The following is a 22,897-nucleotide window of genomic DNA, read 5'->3' on the forward strand; positions in this document are numbered from 1 at the left end:
ACAGTGGTACAGGCACTAGTAACTTCAAGACTGGATTACTGCAGCGCGCTTCATGTGGGGCTGCCCATAGTCCAGAAGCTGCAGCTAGTGTAGAATGCAGCAGCTCAACTGTTGTCAGGAGCTGTCCCTTTCCAGCCTGTAATACTTCTACTAACAAGGGAACTGCACTGGCTGCCTATTTACTACCAGGCCAGGTTTATTAGTGTATAAAGCCCTCTACAACAGGAGTAGGATATCTGAGAGAATGCCTTCTCTCTCAGCCAGCCTGCTCTGTCAGATGAGGCATTTCTCAGATGAGGCATTTATAGGCATTCCCTATATGGCTCGGGTCCAGGTTATTTGAAAGACTGTATTCTCCCTTATGAGCCTGCCCGTGCTTTAAGATCTTCTGGAGAAGCCCTTCTTTCAGTCCCGCCATCTTCATGGGTGCGCTTGGTGGGAACATGGGAGAGGGCCTTCTCAGTGCTTTGGTGGGAACATGGGCCTTCTCCAGTGCTTTGGAACTCTCTTCTCAGGGAAGCTAGGCTGGTTCCCTCCTTGATGGGCTTTCGGAAGCAGGCTAAAACTTTTTTGTTCCAGCAGGCCTTTGGAGAATAATCTGGCCCTCCATCTATGTTAATCTCTTATAATTTTGTTGTGTATTTTAAACATTTATGGGGGGTTTTCTCCCCCCCCCAATGTATGTTTTAAACTTTGTAAGGCCACCTTGAGACCCAGCATTGGGCAAAAGGCGAGCTACAAATAAATATTATTATTATTATTATTATTATTATTATTATTATTATTATTATTATTTCTGGTGGATCTACATTGGCCTGCAGTCTGTTTGGAGTCTGCTCAGAGTAGAGCCTTTAGTGTGCTCTCTCTCTCTCTCTCTCTCTCTCTCTCTCTGGCACTCCTCGTCTGTTGATGTCAGGCAGGCACCTGCATTGTTTCATTTTCAGTGCCTGCTAAAGACATTTTTATTTAAACAATCTGATTTTGAAGGTTTTAATTCTGTATTTCGGTTATGATGATGATTTCTCCTTTATTGCTCACCTCTCTAATATATTATTGGCTATAGAGCAGAATATACATTTTGTACATAAACAAACAAATAAAATACTTTCTGAGATCCAGTACCTTTTGCATGAAAAGCCTGTCCTCTGAGTGATGGCCCCTCCCATAAGGTCCTGCCTTAGGCTGAGTCAGACCATTGGTTTATACAGCCCAGGGCTATCTCAGGCAGATGCTCTTTCGAAGCTTTGTTATGAGAAAGCCTTTAATTACACGTTGAACCTGGCACTTTTTGCATGCGAAGCGTGTGCCCTGCCACTGAGCTTTGGCTTCTCCCTTCGCCACTCCCTCCCCTGTTTTTGCATCCATACATAAACATCAAAATGGGGGATGTATCGACCCCCTGGTGGGCTAGTTATGGCTTGGTGCATTACAAGTTGTACGGACCTGTACTACCCAGTGGGCTGTTCTGTACATTTTTGTGAACCGTCCAGGGAGCTTCGGCCATTGGGCGGTGTAAAAATGCAATAAATAAATAAATGCATCTAAGTGGGTACAGAGAATGGAACCATGCCACATCCACCACGGCCTTACGCACCATAAACACATTTGTTATAATGTTCTGAAATGGTGAATATTGCAAATGCTCCATGGAGCAATAGCATAGATATGACCAGAGCATGAATGACTATGGCCAGGCCTGATTTCTGCAGGAAACGACACAGTTACTGAATCAGATAGTCAGCCAGGAGTGCTTTTTACCAACTCTATCTGGTTGTCCAACTGCATCCTTTCCTGGAAATGTCATACTTAGACATGGTCATTCGTGCAGACTTGGAGTTACTGTTCCACCGTTCATTGAGTTTACCCAAATTATCTTGTGGTATTTGAAAACCAGATGAATGTTTGCAATTGTCATTGCTTATTCTTGTTTATATGGATAATGCTCCCCACATTCACTCCCCCCCTTTTATTAGATGCAGCTATGTACAACAATTCTGGAGGCCTTCCTGACTCTTCAGTGACTCCCACTACTTATGGTATGTGTGATACCCTCTTTTACATGGGAATGTGAACCACAGCACAAGTGATCTAGCTGGAATATGGTGGAAGAGCTAATTAGTTGTCCTGGTTGCTTTTCCAATGTCAGTGATTAATCGATGTTCTCAGAAACAGTGCCAGCAGGATCGATACTGTAGTGGGTCAAACCTGAGTAATAGCACAATCAGGAAAAAAAGGGCAGCATAAAGGAGGAATGACACTGTATCAAATTATAAGGAAGGAAAGGAACCTCTCATGCAAGCACTGAGTCATTACTGACTCTTGGAGGGACACCAGCTTTCGCTGATGTTATCTTGGCAGGCCTTATAGTGGGGTGGTTTGCCGTTGCCTTCCCTGGCCGATATTACCTTTTCCCCAGCTAACTGGGTACTCATTTTACCGACCTTGGGAGGATGGAAGGCTGAGTCGACCCAAGCCGGCTGCCTGAAACCAACTTCTGCTGGGATCGAACTCAGGCCGTGGGGAGAGTTTCAGCTGCAGAAACTGCTGCTTTACTGCTCTGCTCCAAGGCTCTATCAAATTATAAAGAAGCGCTATCAAATTATAAAGAAGGTACTTTATAAAGAATTATAAAGAACGAGGCTCTATCAAATTATAAAGAAGGTACAAAATATGAGGTTAAATATGTACAAAATATGAAATTGTAGATATGCAAAGAAAGCTAGATTGGTTATACATAGGTATTGGTTCAAATTCAGCATAGTATTTCACTTTCTTTCCTGGCTGATAGTACCTTAGAAGATGAAAAAAGGAGCTAATCTCTGGTTCTTTTCCAATTATGTCAACAAAATATGATATCCTAAGAGTTATTCTAGTCCTGCAGAAAGGTGAAACAATTGTGCCTGTGAAGATAAAAACATGAAATATGGCACACTTGTAGACCATACCATGTTGAATATTTTTGGCTACAGGGCCATTCCCTCTAACAAAATTGACAGTCATTTTTAAATATGGCCACTATTCGCAGTTACAATTACTCAATTTTTTGAATATCATGTATATTTTAGGGTTTATGACATCTTTTAAATGCTGCTATTGCCTTTTTAACTTTTAATGTTTTAAATTTATCTGTTGGTATATTTTAGGGTTTTTAATTGTGCACTGCCCAGAGAGCTTCGGCTGATGGGCAGTATAAATATGTAATAAATAAATAAAATAAAATAAAATAAAAATCATCAACACAAGCTCCAACTGTAGAATGAGGTACCAGAATCAGAACTGGAGTCATGTGTTACTTCTTTCCTTACACCAGTCTTCAAGTGACAAAAAGTGGCCATGTCTTCTAGGTCTTTGCTGTCTTCATTATAGGCCTGCTGGAGAAGTACAGAGAGTACTGTATGTGATTTGATGAGCCCTACAGGTGTGTGTCACATGGGACGCTTGTATAAGTGAATCAGCTCTTCCTGCTGTGGTAGCACCAGTCTGAACTAGTGCTCCAGTCTACCTGCTTTTATCTAGAAGATCTCCAAGTACCTTGAGAACTGTCATCTCAATATGGAGCCCACCAAAAATTACAATACGTTGATCCTCACCATGAATTGTTAGACAGTTCCACTGGATTTGCTTCATTGTGCATGCACACACATGTGTGTGCTTGTGTATGTGGTGGATATCTGCACATGTATTTACACACCAAATTCAAGCAAAGTCACATTCATATTGACCCACAGAGCATCAAACATACAATAGGGCAGATTGAAAATGTTTCTTAGAAGGCTATTTTGAAAAATGTCTGCCATTGCTGTTAAGAGGAAAGTCTGCGATGGCCCTATAGCCTAAAATCTTCATGAGAATAAGTCCTATCTATGCCCCAAGTCTCATGCTTTTATCATCAAAGGCAGAATTTGGCCAAATATTGCACCAATCTGCTGGAGTATTAGGAACCAAGTCCCACTAAATTCATGGCATATCCACACATGACAAACTTAAACCATTCCCTTGTATGGGAAGCCATGGTAGTTTAAAGATCGTGATTTCTCTAAATATTCCCAGCCACGACTTTGTGCAATTTGCTGCTTGTGGACAAAAAAAGAAAAGAAGAAAGCCACACGCTCTCACCGGCAGCCCGTAGACCATCTGGTGGCTCGCCCCGCATGCACACCAATGTCGGGCAACCAATGGGAGTCTGGAGAACAGAGCATGAACAGGACTCAGGGGAGTTCACCCATCCTTAAGTTTTTCACAGGCCATCACTTTGAAGAAGTGTCGAATCACTTCTACTTAGTAAACGTGACCCAATACCCAGACGTTGCCACCAGATGTTAGATTATGATAACAGTGTACATTTTTCTTTTTAAAATTAACTTATGTTGCTGGGCTAAACAAGGGCACATGACTAGGTATTCTTGTTCTCAGTCCTGGAAATGGCAATTGTCCTATCCAATAGGTAACTATCTAATAGGTGGTGTTGCAATCAGTTCTAGAGTTCATACAACAAAAACAATTGCAGTTGTAGCACCAGCTAGAGTGGAAGTGCATCTTCCCAGTAATTAGAAATTGTTGTTTACGTGCTGGGGAAAATACAATATTCCCACAACAGAAAGGAAATTTGGATTCTGTGCACTAATATTCATTGATTGGAGTATAAAGTGTCTGCGAAGACACTAAGGATACCCTTGAGCGGGAGGGGGGAACCTAGGACAGGAGGTGACAGCTTGCATAGGTGGCAACGGTTTGCCAGCTGAGAGTCTTGGTTTTCATAAGTTCTCCTGAAGTTCACAGTACATGGCCATCTTTCTTTTCCCTCTTCTAACAGATCCAACCCTCAAAGTGGATGACAGCAATACTCGCATCTTGATCGGCTGCCTGGTGGCCATTATCTTTATCTTGGTAGCCATCATTGTAATCATCCTCTGGAGGCAGTTTTGGCAGAAAATGTTGGAAAAGGTAAGACTGCAGACAGTTGTAGGGCACGTCTTCATTACGAACATAATTGTGAATGTGGCTTGCTCAATGGCAGTACTCTGGATTAACATATCTTCATTGAAACTAGCTAATGAATTGGCCTCCCGTAGATGGTAGAGTTTTTGGGCAAGCATTTCCCCCCTCTATGCTCACTAGCTTTTCTAAGCTAGTGAGCATAGAGATGTACAGAAAATACAGTCTTAGTAGCAAGGTCTGAAGCAATCCATTTAGGACCCTTTCAGTAATTGAATTTCATTATGGACCAGTTCACACATCAAGATGAGCCAACCTGGAAATAAGTTCTGGTGGGTTGATTGTTCTTTCATCAACTGAAGTTATTTCTGACTACCAGGGGCTCTGTGACCTGCTGGTGCTTGTTTCCTCCTTAGTCTTCCCATAGGCATGTATCCCATAGGCCTTTGCAGCACAGGCTCAGCACCCTCTTCCATTACTCCGCTAATGAGCGCACAAATTTGCACAAATTTAACTTAAAAAAACTTTGGGGAAAATTTGCACACATTTGCTGAAGCACAGAAATTACTGCACTTCTGAATATTTTCATAATTCTCCCCAAATTTAAATAATAATAATGTTAAATATGTGCAAATCTCCCCAAGAGGTGGGTGGGAAAGGTGATACTACCCAGGGATTAAATTGACCAGTGTCGTTTCAAGACATATATTTAGGAAGATTGCAAGGAGTGACGAGGTTTCTTACCGCTCTTGCCAGGCAGCTCTGTAGCTTTTTCCAACAAGCTGTGCACAAGCCATCATGATGGGTTTGCAAGTCATGACAAGGCACCCTGAACAACCCGACAGCAAACCATGGGTTCACAGGGTGGCTCATGCGAGGTTAACAAACCACGCTGAGGAAGCCATGCCAGGTTCGGATATCATGATAAGCCATCCTGAAACAAACAAGGCGGACAAGCTACCATGGGTCATATGAACCCAGTCTATTTGAGGCGTAGCCAACCATAATGAGAAGCCATCATGGGTAAATGTCTCTGTGGGGCTTCTCGCTGCAGCACCAGCTGACATTCTTAAAATCCAAACCAAATCAGGGGCTCTCTGCTGCTTGTCGTTATGTGCAAACCCTTTGAGGGTCGGTTCTTGGTATGGTTAACAAACACCTGCAACCCTAAAACAGGCCATGGGTTCTGGGTGGCTTATTAACCACTCCAACAAGCCACCCCAACAAAATTCTGGGTGGGAAAAAATTATGGAGAATTCCTAATGCATTAAATGTCGCACTTTAGAAATAAAACCAGGTAATCTGGAACTTCATAATCTGGGTTAAAATAAATCCAGAAGAAGAGAATATTGGAAGCATCTGTAATCACCACTATTTCGTGCATTTCTGGTATATCACAGTGTTATGTGGCAATGAATACATTGTATGGAAGTAATTAAATTCATTGGGTGTACCAGGGTTGGGTAACCTTTTGGGGGTTAAGGGCTGCTCAGGACCAAATCCAAAAATGGGCAGGAATGCCCCTTTCCTCTCCCCCTCATTCATCCATCATCCAGTCATTCTGTCATTCATTCATTCATTCATTCATTCATTCATTCATTCATTCTCCAACACACAGTCTCAGTCAGTCAGTCAGTCAGTCAGTCAGTCTCTCTCTCTCTCTCTCTCTCTCTCTCTCTCTCTCTCTCTCTCTATGAGACTGTGGATCCTTTGTATCTACTTTTGGTTTTGTTGCAGAATTGAGATCTGAGCACTACACAAAAAGTGTTTCTTTCCTGCTTTCCCCCTATATAACCTTTAGTTGGCACTGTGGTATAGAGGAATAACTCAAAAACACAAGTGGAAATAGCATTTTCTTTTGCCTTCTTTAAATAATAATGTACTTTCCCTGCTCTAAAAAAAACTTGCTGAAACTGCTATTTAAAAACAGAAGTGAAAATGGAGGGATACAACGTCATATAAAGAACCTGAAAATGACCATGAATAGGAAATGACAAATGCACAATAAATGACTCATGTAGAAAAGCTCTCACACTCATACACAGACACCCCAATGTATCACCTCAGGGAGTTACAGCAATATAGTCTCAAACACCACCTACCCTCTCTCCTCCCTTTCTGTCTATTTCACATCTGGTAGGCCTTTAGGTAATCTTTTCCTGCTTCTCTTTCTGTGAGTTCTATACCTTTTAGCTTAGCAGCCTGCAAACTTATACACTGCCCTAATGAAGAGCTCTATATAACCAAAAAGCTTGCATGCTCTTGCACAACAAACATTAAGAACATAAGAAGAGATATTCTGGATCAGATCAAAGGTTCATAATAGTTTGGATGCCACCTTCCTTTATCTTTGTGTCAATTCAGAAAGTCACCCTTTTCCTGTTTTCCCATTCCATGGTGAAAAGAGACCCTGCCCAATGTGTTTTTTTCCTGCCTTCCAGGCTTCTCGCCGGATGCTGGATGATGAAATGACCGTCAGCCTCTCTCTGCCCAGTGAGTCCAGTATGTTCAACCACAACCACTCCACATCGTCCAGTGAGCGAGAATCCAACTCCACTTATGACCGCATATTCCCCCTGGGTCCAGACTACCAGGAGCCATCCCGACTGATCCGCAAGCTGCCTGAATTCACCCCAGGGGAGGATGAGGCAGGTCAGAACAGCCAGTGTTTAGAAAGAAACTGTATTGGTCTCCCTCCCACATCTGTTGCATCAGTCACCCTGGGGTACCAAACCCTTGGAGCTCCTATCCTTTCATCCTCTTGAGATAAACGGTCATGCGGCTAGAATGTTGAGCCAAGCTCATTAGATTGGCAAGTAATTGGCTCTTAGGGCCTTCCTAGACGAGGCCTTAGCGCGCCTTCTGTCCCGGCTTCCCTGCTGTGCGTCCAGATGACAGGCCGTGCTGAGGCCTTCTCCAACGCGCCATAAGCGAATTCGCTTATGGCGCGCCTTTTCCCCAGCTCCGTGGCTTTTTGCGGCTAATCGCTTACTCACGAGTAGCCACAAAAAGCCGCGGACTGGCCACAGCGCTGAGCGCTGTGCCCATCGGCCGGGGAGATCCCGGGAGGGAAAAGGACACAGGACACACACACACACACACACACACACACACACACGGAGGGAAAAGGAGGGGAGATGACACAGGACACACACACACGCACGGAGGGAAAAGGAGGGGAGACGACACAGGACACACACACACACACACACACACACACACGGAGGGAAAAGGAGGGGAGACGACACAGGACACACACACACACACACACACACACGGAGGGAAAAGGAGGGGAGATGACACAGGACACACACACGCACGGAGGGAAAAGGAGGGGAGACGACACAGGACACACACACACACACACGGAGGGAAAAGGAGGGGAGACGACACAGGACACACACACACACACACACACACGGAGGGAAAAGGAGGGGAGACGACACAGGACACACACACACACACACACACACACGGAGGGAAAAGGAGGGGAGACGACACAGGACACACACACACACACACACACACACACGGAGGGAAAAGGAGGGGAGACGACACAGGACACACACACACACACACACACACGGAGGGAAAAGGAGGGGAGACGACACAGGACACACACACACACACACACACACACACACGGAGGGAAAAGGAGGGGAGACGACACAGGACACACACACACACACACACACACGGAGGGAAAAGGAGGGGAGACGACACAGGACACACACACACACACACACACACGGAGGGAAAAGGAGGGGAGACGACACAGGACACACACACACACACACGGAGGGAAAAGGAGGGGAGACGACACAGGACACACACACACACACACACACACACGGAGGGAAAAGGAGGGGAGACGACACAGGACACACACACACACACACACACACGGAGGGAAAAGGAGGGGAGACGACACAGGACACACACACACACACACACGGAGGGAAAAGGAGGGGAGACGACACAGGACACACACACACACACACACACACACACACACGGAGGGAAAAGGAGGGGAGACGACACAGGACACACACACACACACACACACACGGAGGGAAAAGGAGGGGAGACGACACAGGACACACACACACACACACACACACGGAGGGAAAAGGAGGGGAGACGACACAGGACACACACACACACACACACACGGAGGGAAAAGGAGGGGAGACGACACACGGGACATGGAGGGAGAGAAAGATCAGGAAGGGATCAGGAGCGGATGGGGGGGTTAACTAATAAAAAACCCTTACCTTCTCCGCAGTCTTCGGGCGCACGTGGCCCCTTTAAACTTTTAAAAAAATGGCCGGCGCTGCAGGGCTTCCGTCGTCCCTGCGCGTTGTGCGTCTAGGAGGCTGGGCGGCGCGCGTTAAAGTTTGCACGCCGTCGCCCCGCCTCCCTGCCGGCTTATCCCGGCAGGTCTAGCAAGGCCCTTAGTCTACCTTAAATCACAGGGTTGTGGGGAGGATAACATGGGATAACCCTTTGTACGCTGCCTTGAGCTCAAATTGATCACAACTATCTAGTGTGGAATTCACAGCTGCTTAGAAAAACACTGAGCTGGTTTGCATGTAAGAAGAAACTACTGTAGGTGATTTTCCCTGTGGGGCTTCTTGTGGTGGTGGCTGCCATTTTGAATATTCGGGGGTGGCAGGGAGGCGTCATAGCTTCTTGCTACATGTGAATGTGGTGAGGGTGGGTTGTTGGAGTGGTTGACTGGTGGGTTGTCAACCACCCCAACAACCCACCCTTGCTGGGTTCAAATAAGCTATTGTGTACCCCCCACCCCACCCCACTGAATATTCAAAATGGCAGCAGCAGCTGCAGTGAGAAGCTCCACAGATTCATCTGAACTACACAAAAGGTTTTCTTCATCTTTATAATGCATGCCTCACTGACATGGCATACAACATACTCCCTAATCATGAGAACATAAGAAGAGCCCTGCTGGATCAGACCAAGGGTCTTTCTAGGCCAGCATTCTGTTGACAGTAAGCCCACAAGGATCCTCCCATTTTTCTCTATTTCAACCTTTATATTCTGGAATTTCCAAGACTGCTTTTTTAACCATTTTTGGCCATCTTGTGGTTTACTTGCAGACTCTGGGCTATCTGTGCGCTATCATTGCAGTTTCGTTACCTGTCCTAGTGAGAGTGGCTTCACTTGCTGAACTCTGGCAATAACCAATCCCTTGTGGGGGACAGGGTCAGTGCAGACAGTATGTTAGCTTTATCACACCAGCATTATACTGTGCCATCACTGCGAATTGCGTGCAAAGGACTCTGAAGTTTTCCAGTTTATAATCTGCTTTGACTGCGAAGTACTCCCAGGCATCCTGCTTTAATTGTGCTATAAAGGGAAAAGACCCGCCCTATTTTGATACTACTTTTCAAGCAAATCATTTGTTGTTTTCCGAGCGGCCACTGGGGCACAGGAGCAGGATTTGATAGGTTTAAAGAAAAATTAAACAAATGCTTACACCTGCATAAGTTTTAAAGATAAAGACATCAACATTGGCACAGTAATAGATATTAAAGAGAGCTTTAAGCACACCAAATTTGAATCGGATTGGGTTATCCGTTGATTTTTTAATGATTTCTTACATTTCCCCCCTTAAACCCAATTCCTGGTATGCAAAGGATCTTAGGAGTGCTGCCGCCGAGGGTGTGATTTAGCTAACAACAACAACAATGGCAACAGCTTAGCACTGTAGGGGATAATTCATGGGAAACAGGTACGTAGGATGAAGCTATGTGGCTCTGCAGGGATAGAAGTGGATCTATCTGCCATTTCCTGCTATCATCAGGGGTGGATCAAATCCACCTCCCATACACACCTTGCTACAGATGCCACAAGAACCCACAAAAGGGCCTCAGATGATACCCAGACATATGATTATGGAGCGAGGCTATTCATGAAGTATCCAGATCATACGCCATTTAAGGTTTTGAATGTAAAACGGATGGCTCATTGTGCTCTGTACAATTCTCTATAACTAGTAGAAGCAGAATAACCAGGAGCACTGCTAGGCTGGTGAAGTTTCCCGCCCAGCCCCTTGGGAAAAGTTTACAGGGGAGGAGGAGTGAAGGTCTGTTTTGCTTGTTTCAAAGGGTGGGCAGATGAACAATAATTTTAATTAATTCTTTTGTAAAGGTGGTCAGGTCCCCTCCTTTGCTCCAAGGAGGGGACCTGATGCTTAATATTTAAGATCAAACTTGGCATGGTGATAGCTCTTAATATTTAAACAAAATGCTTAATATTTAAAGATAAAGAGATCAAACTTGGCATGGTGATAGCTCTTAAGGAGGGCTTCAGCTACCCCAAGTTTGAATCAGGTTGGTTCATTCCTTGATTTTTTAGGATTTTTTAAATTTTCCCCTCTTAAACCCTTTTCCTCATAGTCCACCAGTGAGAAGGATTGCTTTTCCTTTCCTTTGATCATGCGAAGCTGGGCATCTCCAAGTTCATAAACTACAGATCTGCTGTTCCCTTACTCAAGAGTAAATCCCATTGATTTCAAATGCATTTACATCCGAGTCATACTAAAATCAGATGTATGCTTACCTTTGAGTAAACCACATGGAACAGAGAGAGACTTACTTCTGAGTAAACACATCTAGAATCATAGAATAGCAGAGTTGGAGGGGCCTACAAGGCCATCGAGTCCAACCCCCTGCTCAATGCAGGAATCCACCCTAAAGCATCCCTGACAGATGGTTGTCCAGCTGCCTCTTGAATGCCTCTAGTGTGGGAGAGCCCACAACCTCCCTAGGTAACTGATTCCATTGTCGTACTGCTCTAACAGTCAGGAAGTTTTTCCTGATGTCCAGCTGGAATCTGGCTTCCTTTAACTTGAGCCCGTTATTCCATGTCCTGCACTCTGGGAGGATCTTGGCCCTCCTCTGTGTGACAACCTTTTAAGTATTTGAAGAGTGCTCTCATGTCTCCCCTCAATCTTCTCTTCTCCAGGCTAAACATGCCCAGTTCGTTCAGTCTCTCTTCATAGGGCTTTGTTTCCAGACCCCTGATCATCCTGGTTGCCCTCCTCTGAACACGCTCCAGCTTGTCTGCGTCCTTCTTGTACTGTGTCCTTCTTGTATCTAGAATTGACTTTTAATAGTGTGGTCACTCGGAAGCTTTTTTTTAAAGTCTAAAACAGCAAACTGGAAAGACGTGCTCTGCAACCCTCTGCTTACTTCTGAGGTCTTACTTCTGTAAGGCGAAATGAGTGCAGGACGTGGATGACTTCGTGTGAGTACCAGGCTGCAAAACTGCATAGCAGGCATGGTGAGTGTGCGATAAATCACTGGTGTGATGGAGCTCACAATGAAATAGCAGTACGACAATGGAATCAGTTACCTAGTGAGGTTGTGGGCTCTCCCACACTAGAGGCCTTCAAGAGGCAGCTGGACAACCACCTGTCAGGGATGCTTTAGGGTGGATTCCTGCATTGAGCAGGGGGTTGGACTCGATGGCCTTGTAGGTCCCTTCCAACTCTGCTATTCTATGATTCTGTTTTCTATCACTTGGACCTGGCTGTCCAAAGATGCTAAGTGTTGCATTGATGCTGCAACTCTCCATGTGACTCCTGTGTGAGAGTAGTATACTTCAAAGAGTTGAGTGTAGCTTAGCAACTTTTTACTTTATTTTATTTATTATTTATTTATTTATTTATTTATTTATTTATTGCACTTATATACCACTCCCATAGCCAGGGCTCTCTGGGTGGTTTACAGAAATTCTAAAATTAAGATTAAAACGAGTATACAAAATTTAAAATTCTAAAACACAGAACATACACACATAAAGCATTAAAAACCGTTAAAAAACTAAACATGTGGGTGATTAAGATGTGTCACCATATGTCTGGGCAAAGAGGAAAGTCTTAACCTGGCACCGGAAAGATAGCAGCGTTGGCACCAGGCGAGCCTCGTCAGGGAGATCATTCCATAGTCTGGGGGCCACCACAGAAAAGGCCCTGTCCCTCGTTGCCACACTCGAGCCTTTCTCAGAGTAGGCACCTGGAGGAGGACCTTAGATGTTGAACGTAGTGATCGGGTATATTCACGTCGGGAGAGGTGTTCTGTCAGGTATTGTGGTCCCAAGCCGTGTAAGGCTTTATAGGTCAAAACCAGCACCTTGAATTGGGCTCGGAAACATACAGGCAGCCAGTGCAAGCGGAGCAGAGCAGGTGTTATATGGTCGAACCTTCTGGTTCCCGAAATCAATCTGGCCGCTGCATTTTGCACGAGCTGCAGCTTCCGAACCGTCTTCAAAGGCAGCCCTACGTAGAGGGCATTGCAGTCATCTAACTTGGAGGTTACCAGAGCATGGACAACTGAAGCCAGGTTATCCCTGTCCTGATAGGGGCGTAGCTGGGCCACCAACCGGAGTTTGTAGAAGGCACTCCGTGCCACTGAGGTCACCTGAGCCTCAAGTGATAACGATGGATCTAAAAGAAACCCCAAGCTACGAACCTGCTCCTTCAGACTTTGTCTTTTTAAAGTCCCTACTCTGCTTTCGCTGGTTGTCTTTTATTATATTGCTTTAATAAATCCCTTCTCTTCATTTGAGCTGGAGATTTTGAAAAGAGTTTCTGACCAAATCCAACAGACAGGCTTTGCTCTTCCCACCAAAGCATGCACAACTGAGGCTGTTGTGGCACAGGATTTCCGTTAAGTTTGCCCATAGTGAGTTTGGCATCCTCTACAGCTTGTAGAATCCCCGCAGTGTAGTATCTTTTGCCACTCCATCCCCCTCTGCATCCCCAGCCAGCCTCTCTGCAAAGTAACATGAGCTTTTCTCTTTTCCCTTGTCTTCTCCTCCCAGGCTGCAGTGGAGTGACCAAGCCAGCCCAGCCCAGCGGAGCTGAAGGGGTCCCCCATTATGCAGAGGCCGACATAGTGAACCTGCAGGGGGTGACCGGCAGCAACACCTATTCTGTCCCAGCGATTACCATGGACTTGCTTTCTGGAAAAGATGTGGCTGTGGCTGAATTTCCTCGGAAGCTGCTGACTTTCAAGGAGAAGCTGGGAGAAGGCCAGTTTGGAGAGGTGAAAACTCTCTGCGCTTTCTCCTTACAATGCATATACCTTCTAGAAAGAGTTACAGAAAGGACTGCTACAACTGGAAATAGATGATGAAAACTAGGTCCTGTGTGGTATGGGGTTAGCATAAAGACAGAAAAAGTCCATGGACGTTTTTGTTGCCACTTCAAGAACTAGTTTTCCACTGTAACTACCAATGCAAAGCACAAGGTGCTTCACCTCCAGCCAACTCACAACTATCTCCGCCCTCCACCTTCTGTTTCTGTTTCCTTTGTAAAATCTAAATGTAAATTGGCTAAAAACTGTTTCTCTGCCCTTTCCTGCTAGCTGGAGGGTGCCATCTTTGCAAATGCTACTGAGCATTATATTCCAGGACCAAGAACTATAAAAAAACATTACTATTTATTTGTTCAATTCCTGACCCCCAATAGGAGACACCTTGGACAAGACTAGTGACGGATCTATTCTCAGTAATCAAGACAGCCAAACTCAACAACACCCGATTATTATTATTTTAAAAAAGAAAGTCACCCCAAATATGAAAAGCTTATCCAGTAGTGTCTAGGCCTTAAGCTTGATCTTGGTCAGGTTTCTTCTGGGTTGCCTTTCTCTGTTTTGCACAATTGGCTGTAATATTGTTGTGTCTGTGAAGCTTCCCATATGGATAAAGGGCTCTGGATCTTATCATTACTCCACCAAACATCTGTCTGTACAGGAAATTCTCCAGCAATTCTCTGACCCTGAAAATGGAAGTATGTTGGATGCATTCCTTCTCTGCAGACAGAGTGGGAGGAGGGGTGGTCATCCGGATCTTGTTCCTTGAACTTTCTTACATGAGCATGAGAGACTTACCTGCCTTATCACTGCTGCCGCTTGTTGCCTCCCCTCTAGGTCCACCTGTGTGAAGTGGAGGGAATGGAGAAATTTGTGGACAAGGGTTCTGTCCTGGATGGCAACACAAGCCAGCCTGTCCTACTGGCTGTGAAAATGCTGCGAGCTGACGCCAACAAGAACGCCAGGTGTGTGAGCCGGGTGGCCCGTGAGGCGGAAGACAGTCTAGCATCCTTAAGAGCAGCTGCTGCCGCAGGTCCTTTCCCCACAATGAGAACCCTCAGCCTGCCTTGTACATAGAATCATAGAATCATAGAATAGCAGAGCTGAAAGGGGCCTACAAGGCCATCGAGTCCAACCCCCTGCTCAATGCAGGAATCCACCCTAAAGCATCCCTGATAGGTGGTTGTCCAGCTGCCTCTTGAAGGCCTCTAGTGTGGGAGAGCCCACAACCTCCCTAGGTAACTGGCTCCATTGTCGTACTGCTCTAACAGTCAGGAAGTTTTTCCTGATGTCCAGCTGGAATCTGGCTTCCTTTAACTTGAGCCTGTTATTCCGTGTCCTGCACCCTGGGAGGATCGAGAAGAGATCCTGGCCCTCCTCTGTGTGACAACCTTTTAAGTATTTGAAGAGTGCTCTCATGTCTCCCCTCAATCTTCTCTTCTCCAGGCTAAACATGCCCAGTTCTTTCAGTCTCTCTTCATAGGGCTTTGTTTCCAGACCCCTGATCATCCTGGTTGCCCTCCTCTGAAAACGCTCCAGCTTGTCTGCATCCTTCTTAAATTGTGGAGCCCCGAACTGGACGCAGTACTCTAGATGAGGCCTAACCATGTAGGTGGAAGCAACCGGATGTTGAACCAGGCCTTCCCTTCATGCTCGAAGCAGCCAAATGGGTTTTTTGTTTTTTTAAAAAAAATACTCTCTTTTTAAAGAGGTGCATATGGATGCTTGTATATTTGCTGTCATTCTTTTCCTTACCCAAACCATTCGCAAACATTTTAAAACAGTCACGAAACCTCTCCAGGAAGGAGGGAATGGGGGTGGATGTGTGTGTGTGTGTGGTGTGCTGGTGGTGGGGTGACTTTGCAATCGGGAGCCCGTCAGGAGCCACTTCCACCTCTAGCTCAAGCTGAACCGTGCAGAAAACCTTCAGATCCACTATTTTTTCCCAGAGCTTGTTCCAAGAGAGAGAAACATACATGTCTTCTGAGGGCAGTGGTGACCCTTTCAACCATCTCTCCACTCTTCAAATGTTACATCTTCCTTCCCTACAATGTTTTGGTGTTTGCAATGTAGCACCTTAGATGGGAGCCCCAGTGAACCTGTCACCCAAGCAGTGGAAGTCATCATTTGCTTGTCTCACATGGTGGTTTCAGGTAGGGGTGGGTGTGCTATAAAGACTTTACCATTAAGACTTATATATAAATGAGAAATAGCCACAGTTTGGGAATAGCGAGCTAAAAGGCCTAGCAAGTCTCAAGGTGGAATTTGTTTTGGTGGAATTTATTTTGGCCTGTACAAGAGAGATGATATCCTGTTCACCAATCCTTTTTTTATGTTTAATTGGCCTATTTTTTATGTTTACTTGGCCAACACAGTGGGCGTGTTCAGACAACATACTAAACCATAATCCCCTCATCTAGGCACACCTACTGGGAGAACCTGATGCTGTAGCAATTGTTGACGCTAAGCAAGGGTGGACCTGATCAGTTCCTGGATAGGAGACAACTGAAGGTTCCACATATATTGTTTCTGGGGTTTCTAAAGCAAGAATTAGGTGGAGTTGCATTGTACAATGTCAGACTATTGGTGCCTACTCTGGCATGCAGTGGCTCACCAAGTTCTCAGGCAGAGGTCTTTCCCATCCTGAGATCCTTTTAGCTGGTGATGCCACATGAACTGAACATGCAACCTTCTAATCATGCGAATTTAATGCTAAACATGGACTCTGTTGCTGATCTCCCCCTGCAAGTTTCAGTGTCCTGCTTGTACAAAACATGGAGGAAGCTGGGATTTGAACACACACACCCCAGGCACAAGAGCACAAGCTGGGAGCCATGGTAGCAACTAAAGTACTCCACTACACCTATTGGCATTACAATAGTGCATAAATCACATTACAACTGTGCTCTCCAACATCTGAGAGTCAAGCTACGCAGTGATTGATGCAATGAGCTGCAGGACTGGACCACTGTAGACAAGGAATCAAATACTTGAAAGTTCCCTCATATTTTTTTTAAATGCCTGCATATATCATAGAATCATAGAATAGCAGAGTTGGAAGGGACCTACAAGGCCATCGAATCCAACCCCCTGCTCAATGCAGGAATCCACCCTAAAGCATCCCTGACAGCGGGTTGTCCAGCTGCCTCTTGAAGGCCTCTAGTGTGGGAGAGCCCACCACCTCCCTAGGTAACTGATTCCATTGTCGTACTGCTCTAACAGTCAGGAAGTTTTTCCTGATGTCCGGCTGGAATCTGGCTTCCTTTAACTTGAGCCTGTTATTTAATAGGCATTTATCCCTATTAAATTTCATTCTGTTGTTTCCAGCCCAGCACTCCAGCCTATCAAGATCACTTTGAAGTTTGTTTCTGTCTTCCAGGGTATTAGCTATCCCACCCAATTTGGTGTCATTTGCAAATTTGATAAGCGTTCCCTGCACCTCCTCATCCAAATCATTAATAAAAATGTTGAAGAGCACTGGGCCCAGGACTGAGCCCTGCGGTACCCCACTCGTTGCCTCTCCCCAGTTTGAGAAGGTTCCATTGATAAGTACTCTTTGAGTCCGATTCTGTAGCCAACTGTGAATCCACCTAATAGTTGTTCCATCTAGCCCACTTTTAGTTAGTTTGTTAATCAGAATATCATGGGGCACTTTGTCAAAAGCTTTGCTGAAGTCAAGGTATATGATGTCCACAGCATTCCCACAGTCCACAAGGGAGATTACCCAATCAAAAAATGAGAAATTAGCCTGACAGGACTTGTTCTTGACAAATCCATGTTGGCTTCTAGTGATCACCACATTGATTTCAAGGTGTTTACAAATTGACTTCTTTATAATCTGCTCCAGAATTTTCCCAGGGATGGATGTCAGACTGACTGGTCTGTAGTTCCCAGGTTCCTCCTTTTTGCCCTTTTTGAAGATAGGGACAACGTTAGCCCTCCTCCAGTCATCCGGCACCTCACCCGTCTTCCATGATTTTGCAAAGATTATAGACAAAGGTTCTGAGAGTTCTTCTGCTAGCTTCTTCATATTCTCATATTCATATTCTTCATATTCTTCATATTCATATTCTCTAGGATGCAGTTCATCGGGCCCTGGAGATTTGAACTCATTCAAGGAAATTAGGTGTTCTTTGACCATTTGTTTATCAATCTCAAACTGTAATCCTGCCCCCTCAACTTCTGCTTCACTTTCTCCAGGGGGGTCATAGACCCGCTTTTGGGAGAAGACTGAGGCAAAGTAGGAATTGAGCACTTCAGCCTTTTCTTTGTCATCTGTTATCAATTTGCCATCCTCATTAAGCAGTTGAACCACCATTTCTTTCCTCTGTCTTTTACTACTTACGTATCTGAAGAAAGCCTTTTTATTGCTTTTAGCATCCCTCGCTAATCTCAGCTCATTCTCAGCTTTAGCCTTCCTGACGCCATTTCGGCACTTCTGCGCCACCTGTCTGTACTCTTCTTTTGTAGCCTGGCCTTCCTTCCACTTCCTATATGTATCTTTTTTTGTTTTCAGGTCATCTCTAAGCTTTTTGTGGAGCCACATTGGTTTCCTCTGTTGTCTTCTATCTTTTCTCTTTGTTGGAATTGTTTGTAACTGTGCCTTTAAAATTTCCTTTTTTAAATACTCCCACCCATCCTGCACTCCATTTCTCATTAGGCTCACTTCCCATGGGACCTTACTTATCATAGTTCTGAGTTTATTAAAATCAGCTTTCCTAAAATCCAGAGTACATGTATGCCTACACTCAACTTTTGTCTCCTTCATAATCAAGAATTCAAGTATGACCTGGTCACTTTCCCCCAGAGTTCCCATAACTGCCACTTTTCCCACTAAGTCATCCCTATTGGTCAATATCAAGTCAAGGATTGCCGATCCTCTAGTTCCTTCCTCCACTTTCTGTAGGAGAAAGTTATCACCCACACATGTCAGGAATTTCATGGAAGGGCCACTTTTGGCAGTATTTGTCTCCCAACAGATATCAGGGTAATTGAAGTCCCCCATCACTACTACATCACACTTCCTTGAAACACTGGCAATTTGTTTCTCAAAAGTTTCATCCTCGTCTTCTCCTTGATTCAGTGGTCAGTAGTAGGCTCCGATTATCATGTTCTTTTTATTCCTTGCCCCATTTATTTTAATCCAGACGCTCTCGATGGGGCTCCCAGTCTGATCTGCCTGTATTTCTGTGCAGGGATAGGTATTTTTAACATATAGTGCAACTCCACCTCCCTTTCTATTTCTTCTGTTCTTTTTGAACAAGTTATATCCTTCAATTGCTAAATTCCAGTCATGGGAGTCATCCCACCAAGTTTCAGTAATACCTATCAAGTCGTATTTGCCTTCATGTAATAAGAGTTCAAGTTCGTTCTGTTTGTTTCCCATGCTCCGGGCATTAGTATATAGACATCAAAGACCATGTGTTTTATAGTCTGGCTTTGTTCCTACATTGTTCCGGACACTATTTTGGGGCACTATTGGAGCTGTTGTCGTACTGTGGTGCATTGGCCTTCATCCATTGTTGCCTCGAATGGATGAAGCAACAATGGATGAAGGCCAATACACCACAGTTCATGAACAAGCATGTCAATATGAACAAGCATGTCAGGGAAGTGACTGTAGCTGAGTGTTCACCACCCTGACATGTTACTAGTTTTGAATGTGTAGCTCTGTGTGTGTGTGTGTGTGTGTGTGTGTGTGTGTGTGTGTGTGTGTGTGTGTGATATTGTGACTGGCCCAAGCCAGCCACTACATTCATGGCAGAGGTGTAATTTGAAACAGGGTCTACACTGTTTCAGGACTCGATCTACACTTCTGCTTATATTGATTTTTTGAGCCTTTGTAACATTGTAACTTGTATCGCTACCTTGCTCAGTAGTATTACTTACCTTTTCTTGTAACGTTGTTGCGGAGCACACTGTTCCTTGCCCTGTTGTCTGTATTGTTTCTTCTTCTCGTTTCTGTGATCCTTGCAATTCCCAGACTGTCCTTTCTCTGCGCCTCCCACTTCCTTGTTTTTGTATTTTCCGTGCCTCTCTAGCTAACATTCCTTTATTCGCATGCCCTTACCCTATTTCTTCGATTCTAAGACACACTTTTTTCCCATATAAACATCTCTAAAAATGGGGTGCGTCTTAGAATCGCGGGTGTGTCTTAGGGGTTTTTTTTCTGTTGGTGGTACTGAAATTAGTGTGCGTCTTACAATTGATGGCGTCTTACAATCGAAGAAATACGGTAATTTCAAATCTTTGTGGCAGGAGTGCTTCAGAGAGAGTGGTTTGTGGATTGTCGGAGTTGCCTGTCTCTTAAGGAAAGTGTAGGGATGCCTGGTGAACGGAACGTGTTAAATCTTTCTCATTTTTTAAACATTATTTCCGTGGCATTACATGCAACCTACCTCGGATAAAAAAAAAATTTTAAAAATTTTTTTTAAAGGATGCGCATATGCGCATCCTTAATTTTATTTTTTTTAAAATAAATTAAATTAGAAATTGGCTACATGCATTTGCGCATCCTTTAATAAAAAAAGTTTTTAAAAAGTTTTTACCCGAGGTAGGTTGCATGTAATGCCACAGAAATAATGTTTTAAAAATGAGAAAGATTAAACACATTCCATTCACCAGTTCTAACAACGGTTACATCAGACAGGAAGCCCAGTGAGGGATCATGTGACATTAGTTTTGCAATGCAACACAGAAGTCATCGTAACACCAAGCAGGATATGACACTTTGAAAACGTTTGAAAACTCTGTGTGGATGGTGTCCTGGGCCCTAACAGTTGTCAATATTGTTATAAACTGTTTTAAAGAGTAGTGTAGATCCTGCCCAGTTCACACAACTGATTAAGGCACCACTAATTCCACTCTTGTATGACTTTTTGTCTTTGGAAGGAATGACTTCCTCAAGGAGATAAAGATTATGTCCAGGTTGAAGGACCCCAACATCGTCCGACTGCTGGCTGTCTGCATCACTGATGACCCTCTCTGCATGATCACGGAGTACATGGAAAATGGCGACCTCAACCAATTCCTGTCTCGCCAGGAGCTCCAGAGCTTGTCAGAGAGCCCTACCCCATCTATCAGGTAGCCAATAAGCCTAAATGCCAGTGTAGACATTGCTTCCTCTGTTTGGAAGCTTAGCGTGTAGGGTAACTGTTCCACATTCTAGCTGCATAAGAATTTGATCTGTGTGTGTGTGTGTGTGTGTGTGTGTGTTTGTTTGTATAGTGCTGTACAAAAGATCTCAAAATGGCGTCCCTCTGAGCCTGAGTCTAGAGCAGAGAGTGTTCTAATTATCTTTAGTTCTCACCCCAGCATCCCCTTTGGGCTGTGGGAAGCAGAGAAGACCTTGGCACACTCAAGTCCTCTGGGAATGGTTTATTCCAGTCAGCCACAGCTAGGCTGACAACTGTTACCCCGAAGACCTTTTCTTCCACCACCCCAGACTGTGGAATGACCTGCCAAAGGCGATCCATCAGCTTAATACTCTCTCTGAGTTTAAGACAGCCATAAAGACTAGTCTCTTCCGACAAGCCTACCCAGATGAATTTTAAACCTAAGAATTTTAAGATGTTGTGATTGTTATTTTAACATTGTATTTATTTATGTATTACATTTATATACCACCCCATAGCCAAAGCTATCTTGGTTTTAAATGCTCTTTTGACTAATTTTATGTATTATATTGTATTTAATGTTGTTCCCCGCCTTGATCCAGAGGGAGAAGTGGGTCTGAAATAAATAAATAAAATTATTTATGTATTAGTATTAGTCTCGCTCATTTCATACTTCCATCTTCAGCAGCCATAGCTGTTCCCAGACCTATGCCTGCTGCCCATGCCTCCATAAGCACCCTGTATAAATAAGCTTAGGGTGCAATCGTAAGCATGTTTAGACAGAAAAAAGTCCAACAACTCCCAGGATTCCCCAGCCAACTACACCTGGGGCATAGGATTGCACCCTTGCAATCTAAATTTTGACAGTGGGGGGAAAAACACTTTAGAGAGAAGAGTGGAAAAGATAATGGTCACCAGGAATCAGTGTAAGTAAATGCATGTATTTTTTTAGTTATTACATTTATACCCCATCTTTCTTATATGACAGGACAAGGGGTCCCAGTCAGTCTTCATTCAGGCAGTGACCCAACCTATTTCGTTTCAAGTAGCTTCATCATGTACCTTCAAATGGTGCCGTTGGGGGCATGATTAAGCTTTATGGGGGATGAGAATTAAAAGGTTTTATAGAAAGGCGTTTTTTGAAGAAAGGGAGGGGGCATCACATAGAAGGTTCTGGGAGGTTATTCAGTGCTTAAGGCAGAGTAATTTAGATTTTATCCCAGGCCCAACGTCAGCACCTGGCATAGTTGGGCAAATGCCAGGTCCCATGGGCCCTGGAGAGCTCACGGGGGCTGATGCCAGAATTTTCTTGATTAAAAATGTTTTAAATTAAAAGAACAACAACAATCAAGGCCAGCACTGAAAAAAAGAATCACCAGCATATATGTACCTGCCATTTTCCTGCTCTGGGGCATAGGAGGGCAAGAAGGTTGCTGCAGAGCTGCCAGCCCACTGCATCTCATTTCAGTGCCAGATACTGAAAGGGGAAAAACCAGTTGGCCTGGCCCAGGCGCAATCCTGTTTGGGCAGGGTTCACCCTTTTTTCCCACCAAAGCTCTCCTCCTGAAGCAGCTATTTTACCCAATTTTTTAAAATACTATGGCATTTTTTAAAAAAAAATCAGGGCAAATAGCAGTCGGGGGGGGGTTTTGGCAGACAAATGGCAGCACCACAGCCCCTCTTCCTATCTGCCCCAGCTAGAAAGAGATGTGATCAGTCTTAAGC

At 44.5% G+C, this 22,897-nt stretch overlaps 1 protein-coding gene across 1 annotated transcript in view; it reads left to right on the forward strand.

The window, feature by feature from the left end:
- DDR2 (discoidin domain receptor tyrosine kinase 2) overlaps positions 1-22,897 on the forward strand; it is an 82,498-nt gene that overhangs the window by 51,299 nt on the left and 8,302 nt on the right. The window contains exons 8-13 of the mRNA XM_063133703.1: positions 1,974-2,036; positions 4,814-4,944; positions 7,377-7,587; positions 13,786-14,009; positions 14,895-15,022; positions 20,949-21,140. Coding sequence (XP_062989773.1) covers positions 1,974-2,036; positions 4,814-4,944; positions 7,377-7,587; positions 13,786-14,009; positions 14,895-15,022; positions 20,949-21,140 — 949 coding nt within the window. The remainder of the gene's footprint in view (positions 1-1,973; positions 2,037-4,813; positions 4,945-7,376; positions 7,588-13,785; positions 14,010-14,894; positions 15,023-20,948; positions 21,141-22,897) is intronic.

The sequence above is a fragment of the Elgaria multicarinata genome, chromosome 1 (assembly GCF_023053635.1).
Source record: "Elgaria multicarinata webbii isolate HBS135686 ecotype San Diego chromosome 1, rElgMul1.1.pri, whole genome shotgun sequence".
In the NCBI taxonomy this organism is placed as follows: domain Eukaryota; kingdom Metazoa; phylum Chordata; class Lepidosauria; order Squamata; family Anguidae; genus Elgaria; species Elgaria multicarinata.